This window comes from Thamnophis elegans, chromosome 14 (assembly GCF_009769535.1).
Source record: "Thamnophis elegans isolate rThaEle1 chromosome 14, rThaEle1.pri, whole genome shotgun sequence".
Lineage (NCBI taxonomy): Eukaryota > Metazoa > Chordata > Lepidosauria > Squamata > Colubridae > Thamnophis > Thamnophis elegans.
The window spans coordinates 48,802,078-48,819,871 of record NC_045554.1 but is presented as its reverse complement, the minus strand read 5'-3'; the positions used below and the strand labels follow the sequence as shown (position 1 = coordinate 48,819,871).

General features: G+C 54.3%; 1 protein-coding gene across 3 annotated transcripts in view; it reads left to right on the top strand.

Moving 5' to 3' along the window:
* CBFA2T3 (CBFA2/RUNX1 partner transcriptional co-repressor 3) overlaps positions 1-17,794 on the top strand; it is a 66,202-nt gene that overhangs the window by 35,218 nt on the left and 13,190 nt on the right. For 2 of the 3 annotated variants that reach the window (XM_032230796.1, XM_032230798.1), the window contains exons 2-6: positions 3,226-3,372; positions 8,086-8,163; positions 12,417-12,658; positions 14,778-14,867; positions 16,955-17,136. In XM_032230796.1, the coding sequence (XP_032086687.1) occupies positions 3,226-3,372; positions 8,086-8,163; positions 12,417-12,658; positions 14,778-14,867; positions 16,955-17,136 (739 nt within the window). The remainder of the gene's footprint in view (positions 1-3,225; positions 3,373-8,085; positions 8,164-12,416; positions 12,659-14,777; positions 14,868-16,954; positions 17,137-17,794) is intronic. The other variant, XM_032230797.1, reaches the window with a different exon arrangement.

Below are 17,794 nucleotides of genomic sequence, written 5' to 3'. Positions count from 1 at the left end.
AAGGGAGACGGACAGGGTGGGGAATGCACCGGGAGCCTGGGAGGGGCTGCCCTTCCCTCTCCTTGGCCTCTGCCGAGCTGATTTACAACCAGAAAACTCCGGTGTTTGTTGGCCCGGACTCAGCTGCGTGCTGAGAAGGGGGAAGGAGGTGGCTCCATCCTCCTTGGCTCCCCTGCAGAAGGCTTCCTTTCCTCTGTGCAGGCTGGGGAAACTGCCCACCATGTCGAGGTGGCGCAGTGGTTAAATGCAGCACTGCAGGCTACTTCAGCTGACTACAGTTCAGCAGTTCGGCTGTTCAAATCTCACCGGCTCAGGGTTGACTCAGCCTTCCATCCTTCCGAGGTGGGTAAAATGAGGACCCGGATTGTTGTTGGGGGCGATATGCTGACTCTGTAAACCGCTTAGAGAGGGCTGAAAGCCCTATGAAGCGGTATATAAGTCTAACTGCTATTGCTATTGCTATGTCCCTGCGTCACCTCATCAGGGTGTGCGCCGTAATCGCGGAGGCCAGGAGAACCCTTAAAGAACTGCCTTGAAGACTTCCATCCGTTCTCCATAGGAGACCCTGAACGCCCCAAGGATGAGAGAAGGGGGCAAGGGCTGTGACTGAGCGGCTGGCACGGATATGCATCGCCCGGCTACTCCCATCCAATCCCTTCTGCCGCATGCCAAGGAGGCCGCCCCCCCTCCCCCCCAGCCCAGGAATCGCTGAGAATTTGTCCTCTCTCGGCCCCAGGAAGGCTGCAGCCCAGTGGTGAAATTCAATTTATTTTACTGCCGGTTCTGCGGGCGGGGCTTGGTGGGCAGGGCAGGGGAAGGATGCTGCAAACTCTCCATTCCCTCCCAACTCTGGGGCAAGGCCAGTTCTTCAGACTACTCAAAATGTCCAATACCAGTTCTCCAGAATCTGCTGAATTTCACCCCTGCTGCAGCCCCATCTACACCCGAGGGGAGGCTGTTTGTTGTGTCGAAGCTATACGGTATCCCTGAGGAAGGTCCCTGCACCTTTCCCAGGAATGTGCCAGGACTGGGCACCACTCAGCGATGCTCGCCCACTCTGGGAAAAGAGGCTTCCCTGCCTTAAGAAAGCTCGGCTCCCTGCACGGACAGCCCGTCCCCCGGGGACTTAGGCTGGGGTTAGGTTGCTGTTCCGCGCCCCCCCCCCCAGGTACATCGGCACTCGGTGGACTTGCACTGAAGCTAAAAGATACTGGACTAAAATCCACATGTGGTTGGAGAAAATGACACACAAACAAATAGACCAGAGGTCTTTTTATTGGGGATCATACCAGAAACCTACAACAAAGACTTAAAATATCTGATTGTAAATGTGTTAACAGCAGCCAGAATTGTATTTGCAAAAACCTGGAAAAACGAAACAATACCAAAACAGGAATAAGTTATTCGAAAAATAATGGACTGTGCTGAAATGAGTAAATTGACATTTGAAATTAGAGAGCAAGAGGATGAACAATTTTATAAGATATGGGACTTGTTTTATCGGTGGCTAGGGGGGGGAAAAAACTTTGGAAATGAAAAATGATATACTTATGCTTTAATTGAAGAAAGTAAATGATGATATAATTATGCACCCGGCTTTATTTAGCCCAGGCAGTGTCCTTTCCCCCCCTCTCTCTCTCCCTCCCTCCCTCCCTCCCTCTCTCTCTCTCGTGTGCGGAGTTCACTTCATGGTGCCACAGTTGTCATAGATTAGAGATGATCCGTTGCCCCCTGAAAGCTGCCCGCTCCGTCCCCTCCAGGAGCCTCTGGCTGACCCCGGGCAAGGCGGCAAAGGGGAGGCTCTCCTTCTTTGGTTCTCCTCCGAGCCCTGGCTGGGCCCGGCCGGGAGACGCCGTGACAGATTGCCACAGCTGCTGGCACACTTGCGCGGAGCCGTCACCCTCAAGTGCATCCTCTCTAACGGAGCAGGGAAAGAAATGAACTTGGCAGCCTGGGCGGCTGGTGGCAGGTGCCTCTGTTTAGATGTGGCAGCTGCTCCTGCTTTCTCTCCCCAAAGTCACCCCGCATTTCTCCTGCTCTGCCCCGGCTAGGCCAACCCCAAGCGATCTTCTGGGAGGGCCACAACGGGCAGAGGGGGAGCCCCCTTTGGCCAGAGCGACCAGAGGGCAGACTTTCTCAGAGCAGCTGGAAGCAGCTGGCTGGGGAATTGCGCGGGGCCTCCAGTGTTGTTGGCCTCATGCATTATTTGTGGCATTAAATGCCGTGCATTTTCAAAGTTCCTCACTGCACACATTTAATTTAAAGGCTAAACAGCTCATAAAACTGCGACGTTCAGCCCAACGTAAATTCGCAGCGCAACCCACAGCCGGCCCAGAATTCCACAGGGAAGTTTCGGAATGGAAAGGTGGAGATGATCTCAGGGGATCCCGTGTGGAGGTTAAGCCTGGGGCTGTCTGTGTGGCCCGGGGCATAGAACAATGAGCGAGCGGGGAGGCCATGAAACACGGCTTAGCGTTATGTGTGACGCAGGTCCCCGTGGCTTGTTGAGCAGTCCAGGATTCAGCTCAAGAGGGGGATCCATTTTGAACTATTTAAGAGAAGCGTTACTGGATATGGGGAAAAGGGAGATGGAAGTGAACCAGTGTTGTTGTTCAACCAGATGCTGCCACCCAAGACCTCATTTTTCTGCAGGGAGGGGTGGAGGGGGTGGAGTGGGGGTGGGGTGGCATGTGACCTTTAGGCTGGACTGGGGAGCCAACACCATGTGATTGGCATCGCATGCCCTCTGCTCCTGACAGGGTGGATTATGAAGGCGCCGTTATGGTTTATTCAATCCTGCTAAGCCATGTTTCATGGTGGTTTGTGAGAACTCAGCCACTGAGCTGCAGGAGTCCAAATCAGGAGTGGCAAAACCCGGGGAATTGTGCCTCAGCTCAGCTAGCCTTCCTCTGGGCACCATGATGCCATCGTGGCTATTTTAGAAATTGCCGTATTTGCCTGACGGTGATGGGTGCTATGCAACCATCCTGTCCCTTGTGTTCCCCAGGTGCCTCCACCAGTTTTGTCTCTCAGGAGGTTGGTCTCGACAGCCACACCTGTCTCGGCTCTGATTCCCAAGCCTTCTCGGGGGGGCGGGGGGGGCTCTCAGCAGGTGGCACCAGCCCAGTCTCTTCGGCTGCCCAGATGTCCGTCCGTCCGTCTCTGGCCGCAGCTTCAGGCCTGGTTGCTCACACCTTCCCTCCCCTTCTCGCTTCCCCCTTGCAGGCATCGCAGAGAATCAGGCAGCCAGGATGCCCGACTCGCCGGCTGACGTGAAGACGCAGTCCCGCTCCACACCCCCGAACATGCCCCCACCGTCACCAGCGGTCTCCCAGGGAGCCACGCGGCACCCCACCTTCACCTCAAACCCCAGTGAGTACCCGCTTCGTCCCTCGGGGCTGAGTAATGGGGAGGTGGGGGGGAGAGATCTGCTGAAGGAGGCGTGGGGGGGGGGTTTCCCTCCCTCCCAATGTTTCTGGGGTCCTGCTGCTTATTGTTTGAGGTTGACAGAATTAAAGGGACACCCTCAAAGTAGAATGGAATGCTTTGACTGGGGGGGGTGGAGTTCCCCCCACCCTGGATTCTGCTGCACTGCTTTGACAGAAGGAAAGGATACCTTGAGGTGATCTCTGCTGACAGGTTCTGGCGTGACCAGGGCTCTGGATTTGGGCATGCAGTTCCTGACCTTCAGGCAGGAAAATGCCTTTGAGGGGGAATCCGGGGTCTCCCCTTCCCCTCCTGCAAGGACCCTCCCTTCCCTGCAATGCCCTGGGCTCGCGTTTGGGGAGGGGGGAAACGCTGAAGGAAGCCCCCAAAGGCAGGAGAGAGGCAGGCAGGTGCTTCTCCTGCTCCCCCCAAACCCAGCAGTCAGATAATCAGCAGCCCCCTTTCCCCACCCCCCACCCCCTTTTGTGGAAGGGTTCTGGGCTTCTCCTTGGACCCAGAGCGACTTCGGGTGCCAGGCGGGTGGGATTTGGATGCTGTCCACCCCCACCTTCTCTCTCTCTGGGCCTCTTTCAAATGCTGCCATATGGCACTGTGTTTGGAGTGCCAAGAAAACGGCCCCTCGCCCCACCCCGTGGGAAGCACTGGCTTTGGCGGATGCCAGCCGGCTCCCGTTCTGCTCTGGCAGCTTCAAAGCAAAACGGGATTTGCAAAAGCGGAGGAGCTCCTGCGCCCGCCCAACTGGAGCCGGAGGGGCAGCCCAGCTGAGGAAGAGCCGGGGCAGCGTCCAGACGGAGAGAGGCCCTGGTTCCCGGGCCTTGGACAGCAAGAGTAAGAATAAGAGGAGCCTCCTCTGCTCTTCAAGGGGAGGCTTGGAGCCGCTCAAAGCGGGCTGGATTGACACCGTTTTTGTGTCCCAGAAATAGAAGGCCTGGCTGGTCTTTGCCCGAGACCCATTGTCCGCGTGGCTCAAACGATCTTTAGAATGGATTGGGTGGTTTTTAACCTTGGGCCCTGGTGATAGACGGCTCCATCTGCTGCCAAGGCCCACTTCACCCCATCAGAGGCAGAAACTTTGTGGAGGAGCCGGGGAAGGAAGGGAAAGGAGGCCACCAGAGGGGGGGGAGGGCAGGGAAGCCATGGAGCCATTCGGCACTTCTTCACTTTCTCCAAAAGTTCTTGCTTTCCTGTCTGTCCCTTGTTCCCCCCGTGGGAGGTGGGCAGTGGGGGCCGTCCTTTGAGCAGGTGGAAGGTGCCCCCTTGCCCGAACAGAGTCCTGCCCAGCTTTGCACGGACTCCTAGCAGCTGCTCCTGTTCTGTCTGGCAGCCTCAGGTGGACCTGGAGCGAGGCTGGTGGAGCTGCCTGCGTGGTCCAGAACGTCCTGTGCTCTTTGCACACCACCGAAGGGGGGGGTTCCGTTCCTGGTCACCCCAGTTCAGAGGTTCTCCGGTCCTATTCCCTTTGCTTCAGGTAGCCAGCCAGGAGGAGAGTCAGGCAGGGCACGAGGCGGGGATGAATTTCCCTCCACTCCCTGAGCCGCTTTGCCATTTTCAAACACCACTAAGATTCGCCCACCGGGGCCTGATTGTTGCCTATATCTGCATTTCGGCCTTTGACGTGGCTGGTGGGTAGCTCTGGCTGGCTGGCAGCCACCCCTCAGCCAGCAGATCCCCATCCGGCAGCCCAGTTGGCCCCGGTGCCCCCACCTGCTGGCACCAACCCCCAGTCCTGGGGATTGGGAGCGGCATCCCCTTGGCCAGAGTTGCAGGCCAGTGGGCGGAGGCTGCGTGGCAGATGGGCATCTTTCCTCCGCTCGCAGGTGAAGGCTCCCACGGCAGATGGGCTGCCGTCTCTGCAGGCACAGGGCTCCGTGCCGAAGCCCCAAAATAGTTGCTGCGAGAACACTCGAGGCGCCAGATCGCTTCCCTGTTCGGCTTCAAGCTGCAGCGCCCGGCACAAAATTAGCAACTTTGGAACGGAAGGAGAATTCCTCCTCCTCCTCCTCCTCCTCCTTCCCTCTCCTGCATGGCTGAGCCCCAAGAACAGCCCCCAGCCTTTGTATGGAGGGTCTGTTTTTCACTCCCCTCTTCACCCCTTTCCAGGCCCTGAATGACAGCGCAACGTGAAGCTTCCCCTTTGAACCAGACCTTCCCCCGGGAGCCTCTGTCCAGGTGTGCTTTGGGTGGTCCTCAGCAGGAGATGAAGGGTTGGGAGTCCCATACAGGAAGCTCCTTTCGTGCATCCCAGCCAGACCAGGATGGCTGCTTCCTCCACAAGTAACGTGTGGATGCATTTCTAGGGTTCGAAGTAGGGAAGGATGGGAAGGGAGGCATTTCAGTCCGATTGAAAGGGACTTGGCAGGCAGAGCCTGAAAGCTGTGCTAACTCCAACTCTTTGGTTGAGGGTGAATCCCCCCTCCTCCAGGTCAGGGCATTGCTTTCCGTGGGGACCCCACAGCCAAAGGAGAGGATTCCCGAGCCCCCCACCCCCTCAAGCTGGCCCGGGATTGGAAGCCACCTTGTGCAAAGGGAAGGCTGGGTCACGTTTCCACCTGGTGCTTCTGCAAACTTCCCAGGAAAGTCCGGCCTCTGGCTCAGCTGAGGAGCATCTTCTGGGCACAAGGGCAGCATCAGACGGAGGATCCTCTCCCAGCAAGGGGAGGGCAACGTTACGCCCCAGTGTGTAAAATGTTGGTGCTAGCCTCAGAGCACGCTTGGTCTGAATGTCCCTTTCTCATGGATGCCTGCAGACCTCAAAAGAGGCTCCACAGTTCTCGGCCCCCTTCCGCAGACAGCCCTGCTCGCCAGGCCTTCGTCTTCAAGGCAGCCGACCCACAAAAAGGACCCACTAAATGGGGCACCTTCTTTGGCAGCAGGATCTGACCCAATTCTTCATATTCTTCGTCTAGAGGAAGGGGAGGCAGCTCAATCTTGTCCTGGGGAGGGACACCTGCAAGCCAACCTATTTTAGCGTCTCCTGATATGTTTTGAATCTTCGGGGAAATTCTAAAAATAGGCCATGACAGTAAAGTGTGTTTTTCAGAATGCAAGTCTACCTGTTTCTCAGCCTGCCCTGCCCTCTCCACACTTTCAGCCAAGCCTTATGGGTTGGGTAGCTGTTCAGAAGCCTGCACTCTTAGATGAAGCTCTCGGTAGACAGAAGGTGGGAAGGGGGATAGAATCAGACGGAGGGCTGTTCTGTATGGCTTCCCTTTGTGCAAAATATCTTGGCTTGTATTGAAGCCATATCCTCGGGATGTGCAGTTCGATAAGTGCAGGATTGATGTGGCAAGGAAGAGAAGAAGCTTCTTCTTCATCCGTGGGCCAAAGGGCAAAGTCGAGGCTGATTTGGCACGAAGGCTGCCAGCTGCTTACCTCTAGCTCTGTAATGTTAGGATAACGGGCGAGCACCTCAGTGCAGCCATCAGCAGGACTTTCACCGAGGAATGGTCAACCCCTGAGCCTGCTGGTAGATTATAGAGTTGGTCATCTGCCATCTGCCATCTGCCAAGGAAGAGGCTCCTTGGGTTGGCTTTGCTCCGCCCAGCCCGGCTGCTTCTGAGAATTTCTAAGGGTTTCGGCCCTGGAAGTAAAAATTCTGTATCCAATTGGACCTCCTCACAGAGGCCATAAAGCAGGGCTCCCCAAACTTGGCCACTTTAAGACTGGTGGACTTCAACTCCCAGAATTCTCCAGCCAGCATAACTTACTCTCTTGCAATCCCTTCCTCTGCAGTCTCTCCACTTAGACCAGAGGTCTTCAAACTTGGCCACTTTAAGACTTGTGGACTTCAACTCCCAGAATTCTCCAGACAGCATAATTTACTCTCTTGTAATCCCTTCCTCTGCAATCTCTCCACTTAGACCAGAGGTCTTCAAACTTGGCCACTTTAAGACTTGTGGACTTTAACTCCCAGAATTCTCCAGCCAGCATAACTTACTCTCTTGCAATCCCTTCCTCTGCAATCTCTCCACTTAGACCAGAGGTCTTCAAACTTGGCCACTTTAAGACTGGTGGACTTCAACTCCCAGAATTCTCCAGCCAGCATAACTTACTCTCTTGCAATCCCTTCCTCTGCAGTCTCTCCACTTAGACCAGAGGTCTTCAAACTTGGCCACTTAAGACTGGTGGACTTCAACTCCCAGAATTCTCCAGCCAGCATAACTTACTCTCTTGCAATCCCTTCCTCTGCAATCTCTCCACTTAGACCAGAGGTCTTCAAACTTGGCCATTTTAAGACTGGTGGACTTCAACTCCCAGAATTCTCCAGCCAGCATAACTTACTCTCTTGCAATCCCTTCCTCTGCAGTCTCTCCACTTAGACCAGAGGTCTTCAAACTTGGCCACTTTAAGACTGGTGGACTTCAACTCCCAGAATTCTCCAGCCAGCATAACTTACTCTCTTGCAATCCCTTCCTCTGCAATCTCTCCACTTAGACCAGAGGTCTTCAAACTTGGCCACTTTAAGACTGGTGGACTTCAACTCCCAGAATTCTGGGAGTTGAAGTCCACCAGTCTTAAAGTGCCCAAGTTTGGGGGGGGCCCTGCCCTAAAGCCTGACTGTCCCCAGCTTAGTGCGATGAAAAGGCCCCTGCCCACCTCGGGTCTCTCCTGATAGCGTTTGTTTTATTTTACTTGCAGATCGTGACGCTGGGCCGCCGATGTTTCTCCCTCGGGGCCGATTTCATGGTTGCCTGAAATGGTCCATGGTGTGTCTCTGTAAGTAAGATGAAACAAGCCCCCCTGTAGAGACCCGGAGGCTGGGCCAGGCAGGAGGGAGGGAGGGGGCAACTGCCAGGCAGCAGCACTCAGGGACTGGAGCTGGGAAAGCAGGTGCAGACCCCTCCTGGGCTGGTTGGGACCACTCCCCATTTGCTCCGTGAAGGTCAGCAGGTTAGCAGGGTAGGGCCCCGTCCATATGCACAGCCCACAAAAGGCAAAGCACATTGAAAAGAGGCGGAGCTTGGCTGGCTCTGGGGCAGCCCCAGCATCTTCAGAGACGTCATCAATAGCAATAGCAATAGCAGTTAGACTTATACACCGCTTCATAGGGCTTTCAGCCCTCTCTAAGTGGTTTACAGAGTCAGCATATTGCCCCCAACAAAAATCCGGGTCCTCATTTCACCCACCTCGGAAGGATGGAAGGCTGAGTCAACCCTGAGCCGGTGAGATTAGAACCGCTGAACTGCAGATAGCAGTCAGCTGAAGTGGCCTGCAGTACTGCACCCTAACCACTGCGCCACCTCGGCTCTTCAAGACCTGCCCATCACTGAACCGGCGTCAGAAGGAGTTCAACCCGGAGGATTGTATGTAGGATTTGAGTTTATCCCCGGCTCTCCCTCTGCAACAGGCTATTTCACATCTGCCTTCCTTTCCGGACATATCTGTCCTGTGAGGAGCCAGGGGTTGGTTGCGGGAGAGGCCCCGATGCAGCTGCCCTTCAGAGTTTCTCCCTTCCCAGTTGGTTGAGTCAGAATAGAAAAACCCTCTGGATAAGGAGAGGTGGGTGGAAGGGAGAGAAAGAGAAGGAGAGGAGGGAGGGAGAGAGAGAAAGAGAAGGAGAGAGGGTAGGAAGGAGAAGAAAGAGGGTAGGAGTAGGGAAGAGGTAAGGGAAGGAAGAAGGGGATGGAGAGGAGGAAGGAAGGAAATAGAGAAGGAAGGGAGGGAGAAAAGAAAGAGAAAATAAGGTGGTATCATAGCAGGTGTGAAGGATGGTAAACAAAGCATTCCAAACTATACCTTATAACCTCTTAAATGGAATAATAATAATATAAGAATGGCAAAGAAAAAGAATAACTATGTGAATGTATACCTGTAACTGTAGGTAAGAGAATAAATGACAGTAAAAATATAAAGCACAATATAGGTAAATAATATTTGGTTATAAATAGCTAAGTATAAATAAATAAAGAATTGTACATAAAAATGGATAACGAATAAGGAGATTACGAACGAAAGATAGAAATGTATAGAAGGGAAAACACCAACTGCAAAGAAACCAATTCGGAACTGCGGTATGATATACGATGGAACTTATTGTTCCTACGTTGTTTTTAAGTCATGTGTTTGTTTCTGTTGATGTGCTTATGTGTTTAAAATAAAAATTAATACATTAAAAAAAGAAAAGAAAAACCCTCTGGAAATCCTCCGTGACATTTATCGGCCTCTGATCAGCAGAGCTGAGACTGAGCAATGGAAGGAGACCCTTTGTGTTCCTTCCCTCCGGCGTTTGCTGGGAGATGCGAAAGGTCTCTTCTTCCTGGCCTGACATGAACCTCTAAGATGTCTCCAAGGAAGGTGGACCACAAACCGTTCCACGGGGTTGCTCCCTGGGACCCCCGTGAGGTTTGTGGGGACACCGTATCCCCCCCAATACGAGCCAAGAGAGTCCCTAGGAAGCGGCTGTTCCGATGCCAGGACCCCATGGAAGGGGCCAGGACTCCAGCCAGGTTGGAGCCAATGATGCCCCTCCTGGCAGACCAAGGAAGCCCCCAGGACTATCCTCTAACAACTGAGCTTGTGGGTCCCTCCGGAAGTGGCTGCTCCCCCTCCCAAGCTTTGAGGACAAGCGGAGCTTAAAGATCCATCTTCCTTCACTCCATGCTGTTTTCCTTTCGGTTGTCTCCCTCCTGGTCGGTTGTCTGTTCTTGAATTGGTGGGTATTTAGCTCTAAGCTGCCCAGACTCCAGGAGAGCCTGGACATCAAGTAAAAGAAAAGCAGAACAAACAGGGATCAGGTAATGGGGGAAGGACGCAGGAGCCGCCCCTCTGGGATCCCCTCTGGACCCTCAAGTGCTCACCCCAAGCAAGGCTGCCCTCGTCCTCCAGCCCCCTCCCAACGCTTTCCAAGAACCAAGCGTCAGGATGTTCCTTCTGGCTGCCCAGATGCCCGCCAGGCAAACTAGGAGGTCCAGCAGTGGCCACCGCCGAGTTTTTCCAAAGACTCGCTACCTTTAGCCGAGGGGAAGCCCCCGTGCCGCCTCCATCCCCGAAGCCCCAGCCCCAGAGACATGTGTGGAGTTTAACTTAGTAACGCACCTGTCACTGGAATAAAAGCAGTTGTGGCCGGGCGGTTATTTTCGGCACCTCTTTAGCAAGCGGTCGCTCTCGCCTTGCCGGAGAGGCAGTCGGAGCCCGAGGAAAGCAGCAAAGCTCTGGACGGCTGCAGCTTTCCGCAGCGCCGTGGTGACAACGGCAACGGTTAGTGCTGTGCGATGCGTCCCGGCGAAAGGCAGAGCCTCTTCCCTGGCCGCCTTAGGAGGGATGGTTTTCAAAGGTTGGGGCCTTTGAGGCTGGCCCTGCGTCTCTGCCACGCAGCGGAGGCTGACGGCCCCTTCTCCTTTGCATGTGGGGGTCCGAGGGGGCCCACTCAGTCGGTCTTTCAAGGGCAGCCACATGGTTGTGCAAGCATGCCACACCTGCCGGGTGGGGAATAGCAGTGGGGGTGTGTGTGCAAAAAGTCACCACAGCTGCAAGGGCTCCACCTGCATGAAGGCAGCCCTTAAGCCCCCTCCCTCCGTCTTGAGTCCAGGGAGGCTTGCAAAGAGGCAAGGCAGGGTTTATTTTTCTGGCCTAAGGACCCGTCCTCTTGCTGGGTCTGGAAATAGCCACGGTGGGCCGGCACTCCCCCTCGGCAGCCCTTGCGAACAAAAACATGTTGTGTGACGAGGACTGGAAGGAGCGGAGGAGACGCCACCTCCAGAGGCTGTTTGAAATGCACGCTGACCGCTGGGAGGAAATCCTTCCGTGAAGGCAGCCCCAGCCCGCATGTGCCCACACACGGAAGAGACGCTCCCTCTCCCCAGTGGGGCTGCCTTTCAGGGGGTACCAAGGACCGGGTTCCTCTCTCCCCGCTTCCCCCCAGGACTCACCACCTTTTGCATTGTCCTTCTGTGGCTGTTCCTCTGGCGTTAGCGTTCTTGCAAGGCTGCACAGGAGAGGCTCCAGGGGGGCCGGATAGCCCTCGGCCCCTCCTTCTGTGGGGAGGCCTGGAGGTTAACTTTTCCACTTGGTATTCCATGGAATCCCCCCCCTCCTCCTCTTCTTTCCATCTCACTCATTCCTTTCTGAAGGCAGCAGGGGGGCTCAGATCCGTTTTCGGAAGCAGGAAAAACCCTCGTGAAAAGTATGTCGTTCTCCTCTTCTATGACATACTTTTAATAGGCTTTCATCAGCTTGGTGGCTTTTCCTGGCTTATTCGCCTTCCTTTGCTGTCATTCTGCACAAATCTAGAATTCTAGGCATCCCCCAGAGTGGAAGCCTCTTAGAAGGGGCAGCTCACTTGCCACATCTGGATTCCTCGCCCTGAATCTTTAGAGCAGTGTTTCTCAACCTTGGCCACTTGAAGATGTCTGGACTTCAACTCCCAGAATTCCCCAGCCAGCATTCGCTGGCTGGGGAATTCTGGGAGTTGAAGTCCAGACATCTTCAAGTGGCCAAGGTTGAGAAACACTGCTTTAGAGGTTCCCTGCCTGATCCCGGTCAACGTTTTCATCTCCCCCTCGACTTCAATCCAAGCCTATTTAAGACGGTCCTTCTTAACCCCTCGTAGTTCCCCTGATTGGATCTTACTCCTTTCTCCAAGTGAGGCTCACTCAGTTCCTTAAAACCTTCTTGGTCCTTTCCAGTTAGTTTATTCCTTAATTAGTTTAAGCCCTTACTCATTAGGACTCCGGGAGATTAAAAATGCTCACTTGGTCCAGGCAGGGATTGAACTGCTGGAGGAGGCTCCCGGGGGGGCTGGTGAAAGCCCCCGAATAGTGAAAGGCATTCTATTTGGAAGGGGAAATGAGGGGTCCGACTAAGATGCTTCGGCCTCCAGCAGCAAGTAATGGTGGTCTCTGCATTGCTCTCCTGGGAGTAAGAGGGCGGGAGGAAAAAGATGGACGTGGCCTTGGAAGTTCTACTTCCAGAGAATTCTGACTTCCTCCCGGGTCCTGCCACTCCCTCAACGGCTCCTTTTTCCCTGGCAGTAATGAATGGGAGCAGTCATTCCCCGACGGCCATCAACGGAGCACCCTCCACGCCCAACGGCTTCAGCAACGGGCCGGCCACCTCCTCCACTGCTTCCCTCTCCACCCACCAGCTTCCTCCGGCCTGCGGGGCCCGCCAGCTCAGCAAGCTGAAACGTTTCCTCACCACCCTGCAGCAGTTCGGCAGCGACATCTCTCCGGAGATCGGGGAGCGGGTGCGCACTCTGGTGCTGGGCCTCGTGGTGAGTTCGAGGCCCCTTTGGGGGGGGTGAAGGGGTCAAAGGCTCTGGAGTGCGGGCAGTCCTTGGTTTACGACCGCAGTTGCTTAGTGAGACAGATGTAAAGTGAGTTCTGCCCCATTTTACTTTCTTTCTTGCCACGGCTGTTAAGTGAATCACTGCAGCTGTTAGGTTGGTAACCTGGTTCTTAAGTGAATCTGGCTTCCCCACTGACTTTGCTTGTCAGGAGGACGCAAAAGAGGATCACGTGACTGGGAGACGCTGCAAACCGTCGTAAATACGAGTCATTTCATTTATTAAATTAAATTTCATTTATTAAATTTATAGGCCGCCCAATCCCGGAGTCAATTGGCCAAGCATCTGAAATTTGACCCTGTAACCATGGGAATGCTGCAATGGTTGGAAGCCATAAGACCATTTTTTTTCAGTGCTGTCGTAACTTTGAATGGTCACTAAACGAACTATCCTGTTTGCAACTGCCATCCTTAGTCAGATGCTTCTGTAAAAGCAACAAGGCTGTTGGTTCCACTTAGTACAATTGAGCTCCCGCAGTGCAGAATCTTAACACACCTAAAAACCCAGCAATCATCCCGTTGGGGAAGCCAAGGCTTATATTCATCACACCCCCTGATGCAATCAGCAGGTCGGCCTAGAGCAGGGGTTCCCAATGGGGGGAGGGGGCAGGCCCCACAGGGGGGGGGCAATCAGAGGTGGGTTCCTACCGGTTTGGACCAGTTTGGCCAAATAGGTAGTAACTTGGCGGCCTGGGTCGCCTGGTGTGTGTCTGGCGTGCAAATTTTTGCACACACTGAACCGGCAGTAATGCCAGCAACAACCCACCCCGGGGGGCAATTTGATTTTTAATGGGGGCAATTTGAACCTTGTTTAAACCACATTAGTGGCCTTTTAAGGTTCCTCGGTGTAAGTAGAGTTTACTTTTTGAGTAAAGTAAGAATTCTATATCACAGGGGGAGCATCAGGAGTTCAGAGATGCTCAGGTGGGGCATAGCAATAGCAGTTAGACTTATATACCGCTTCATAGGGCTTTCAGCCCTCTCTAAGCGGTTTACAGAGTCAGCATATCGCCCCCAACAACAATCCGTGTCCTCATTTCACCCACCTCGGAAGGATGGAAGGCTGAGTCAACCTTGAGCCGGTGAGATTTGAACAGCCGAACTGCAGATAACAGTCAGCTGAAGTGGCCTGCAGTACAGCACCCTAACCACTGCGCCACCTTTTTAAGATATATATATATGTGTATGTATATATAGAGATAGATAGATAGATAGATAGATAGATAGATAGATAGATAGATAGATAGATAGATAGAGGTATAGAGATAGATAGATAGAGAGAGAGAGAGAGAGAGAGAGAGAGAGAGAGAGAGAGATGGATAGATAGAGATAGAGATAGAGATAGATATATAAGTAGCAATAGCAATAGCAGTTAGACTTATATGCCGCTTCATAGGGCTTTCAGCCCCCCTAAGCAGTTTACAGAGTCAGCATATATCGCCCCCAACAACAATCCGGGTCCTCATTTCACCCACCTCGGAAGGATGGAAGGCTGAGTCAACCCTGAGCCGGTGAGATTTGAACAGCCGAACTGCAGAACTGCAGTCAGCTGAAGTAGCCTGCAGTGCTGCATTTAAGCACTGCGCCACCTCGGCATGGCCAAAAGGTTGGCCTAGAGCAGGGCTCTCCAACCGTGGCAACTTTAAGACTTGTGGACTTCAACTCTCAGAATTCCTCAGCCAGCTTTGCTGGGAGTTGAAGTCCCCAAGTCTTAAAGTTGCCAAGGTTGGAGACCCCCACTCTAGAGAAGCAATCGAAGGCACGGGCTTGTTTTTGTGGCAATACATCAACCATTACGGAATCCGTTGGTGTGCAACATACCTGGGCCTTGTTAACCCGCCTTACCCAACCCAACCAGATGTGATGGAATTACACTGCTCAGAATTTCCAGCAAGCTGTTTGGGAATTCTGTGTGTTACTATCTGAAAGGCATGGAAACAAGTCAGGTTGGTCAGCAATGCTGACCTTGAAGGAGACAGCTTGAATAAAGTCACCCGTGGCCTCTTGGCCAGTTCACCCGCTGACCTCTTTTGATGTTCACCTTGTAGAATTCCACACTGACCATTGAGGAATTCCATGCGAAGCTCCAGGAGGCCACAAACTTCCCCCTGCGGCCTTTCGTCATCCCGTTCTTGAAGGTAAGACTCCCCCCCACACCGTCGCTGAGTGATCCGAGTCCCACTGATTCCTCTCCCAAGGGGAACTTCCCTATCCCAGCAGCCCCTTTGCTATTTAAACAACGGGAATGGATCCCTGTGAGTCAAGCCTTCTCAAAAACCCACAATTTCATTCATGTGATGCAGACGTCTTCAAAGTTGGCAACTTTAAGACTTGTGGACTTCAACTCCCAGAATTCTCCAGCCAGCAGAATTCTGGGAGTTGAAGTCCACGAGTCTTAAAGTTGCCAACTTTGAAGAGCCCTGATGTAATGCCTTTGAGAGCATCCAATAAATGCAGGGAAAACTTTTCTTTTGGAAAACCCTGCTGGGTGGTCAGCCCAGCCCCCAGTCGGTGTTCCTCCCTGGCAGATCTCCATCGGTTTCCCAATAGCAGGACCAAGGAAAGAATGAGGATGAGTCAGAGAGGAACTGCCTTCTCCCACGGAAAGAGAGTGGCCTTCCCAAGGACTCTCGCAAGGCCGTGAAGGAAATTACTCCAAGATGACGAGGAGGCTCTGTGGAAATTCCCAGGACAAGCTCTGAGCCTGAGGAGCTGCGGCCAGTCCAAAGGGACCACTCTGGTTCAATGGACAAACACTTTTGACTGGACAAAGCTCTACAGGGCAAGGGTCTCCATCCTTGGCAGCTTGGCGACTTGTGGACTTCGAGCTGGCTGGCTGGGGAATTCTGGGGGTTGAAGTCCACAAGTGGTAAAGTTGCCACACTTGGAGACTCCTGCAGCAGAGAATTCCTGCCCCTCAGAACAGGCAGTGAGGGAGCAAAGGGCAATCAGGACCCTCACACGGGTAGCAGGCTGCCTAGCTTCTTTCCTGCCTCCCCCCGCCCCGCGCTGAGGGTCCTTCTCTCCTCTTGCATTGGTTTCTCCAGCCCAGCCCTTTTCAAATATGTTTGCTTGGAAGAATTGCATGGCTTCGGAAGGGTTGCCAGGGCAAACCTCCGTTGGACAGCAAGGAAATGCTTTATTTGGGAATCTTGTTTTCTAAAAGCGTCGTAGCTTTAATGGTGGGTTCGGTTTCTGGATTGATTGAAGGTTTCTGGAGAAGCAAGTTGTCCTTTGGGAGAATTTGCTCCAGCTGGCCTTGTTCTTTAGAGGTCTAAGAGCCCCGGCGTTCTCCTCCCTTCTTCCTTGCCCAAGAGAGCATCAAAAGGAGACTTGCAGCCCTGCGGTCGCAGCCTTCCAGGTTGACCACCTTTGAGTGAGGATGAAATCCCCCCACCCCAGGGATCCTGGTTCCTCTGGGCCAGTTGTTCTACAGAGCCCACTTGGGTGACACAACAACGTGTCTCGACTGGTCCTTGGTCTCTTCAGCTGTTGGGGGAAACTGGCCCCCTCTTTGGCAGAGGGTTGGGGCCGCCAGCCAGCCCTGGTGCCTTTCTGCCGGTGCTGCCTCCGAGGGAGCCCCCCCCCCCCCCCGCCCCCGAGAGCCTTCTCCTGGCCTGCTCTGCTCTCCAGCACCCTCTCCCAGCTGTCTTCCACCCGGGGCTCCAGATGCTTCTCATTAGGCTAACTCGAAGCAGGCGGCCCCCAGCCTGCCTTTCCCAGAGATGTTATTTATTCCTTTTTATTATTTCTCTTTCTGGGAACGTGGAGCCGAGGCAGAGGGAGGGAGAAGGTGGTGGAGGAGGAGGAGGAGGAGGTTTGCTGTCCTGGAATCCACAGTGGGGCACTTTATCAGCTCAAATGTGTTCAACAGATGGCGGTTTGGCCGGCCATCCGCGGCTTAAGTAGGAAACCAGGGTTGGCTCGTGGCACGACTTTGCTCGCCTGCTCAATCACTTTGGCGGAGGCTCCTCCCTGGGACCAAGCTCTGCGAGAACCTCACAGGGAGTCACTTTCCGCTAAAGGCATGGGAGATGGGAATAAGGAGAACCGTCGGAGGACTTCCTCCAGGAAGATCCTAAGATGGGGCTCCAAAGAGCTTCCTGCTTAGAGCAGGATCTCCTATCCAGGAAGGTCCCTTTGGGAAACCCACAGAGAGGAGTGACCCCTGGCAGGCTCGGCTGCCCCCTTGCGCTCTCTTCATGGTTCCTCTTTTCCCGCTTAGGCCAACCTGCCCCTGCTGCAGCGGGAGCTTCTCCACTGCGCCCGCATGGCCAAGCAGAGCCCGGCCCAGTACTTGGCGCAACACGAGCAGCTCCTGCTGGATGCCAACGCCTCCTCGCCCATCGACTCCTCGGAGCTGCTGCTGGAGGTCAACGAAGGGGTCAAAAGGCGGACGCCAGACAGGTATGCCAGCCTCCAGCACCTGGGGGAAGGGGGAGGGCAAGGGGGGGGGCGGCTTCCCTGGCTGGGGACAGCCTTGCCAGGCATCCTTCTTTAGAAGGACCTTTGACCCGCAGGTGTAGAGGCTGGAACCTCATCCGGGAGGGTCAGAGTCTGAAACAGCCAAGAGGGGTGATAGGTGGAGAAAGGAGCCCCCCCCCTCCCCAAGGCAGCTGGTGACCCCACTGAGAAAGAGGCGAAGCCATTCTGGGTCCTTTGGCTCCCTTCATTTGCGGGAAACCCGTATGCAGACATCTTTGCCCCTCAGGGTGACCGTCATAGAGTGAGGATCCAAGCTCTTCCGGGAGTTTGAGGGGTTGCCTGCCCCAACGGGGAAGCAGGGAGCACCAGTCTCCCCGTGGCTCCCATTAGCAGAGGGATGGAGGTTAGGGGGCCACACAGCTCCAAAGATATATTGGGGAATTCACCAAGCTTTAGGTCGGCCTTGGCCCTGAGCCGGTCACTCTCAAGCTCCATTTGGGAGGTGACCAAAATGGCTGAACTGCCAACGTCCCTCCGGAGAAGAGCCCAGGGACGGCTTCTAAAGGACCAGCCAGTTGGAGATGCCCAGGAAGAAGCATTGAACTCCCTTCTGGGGGCTGGGGGGGGGGCGTGTTTGTCA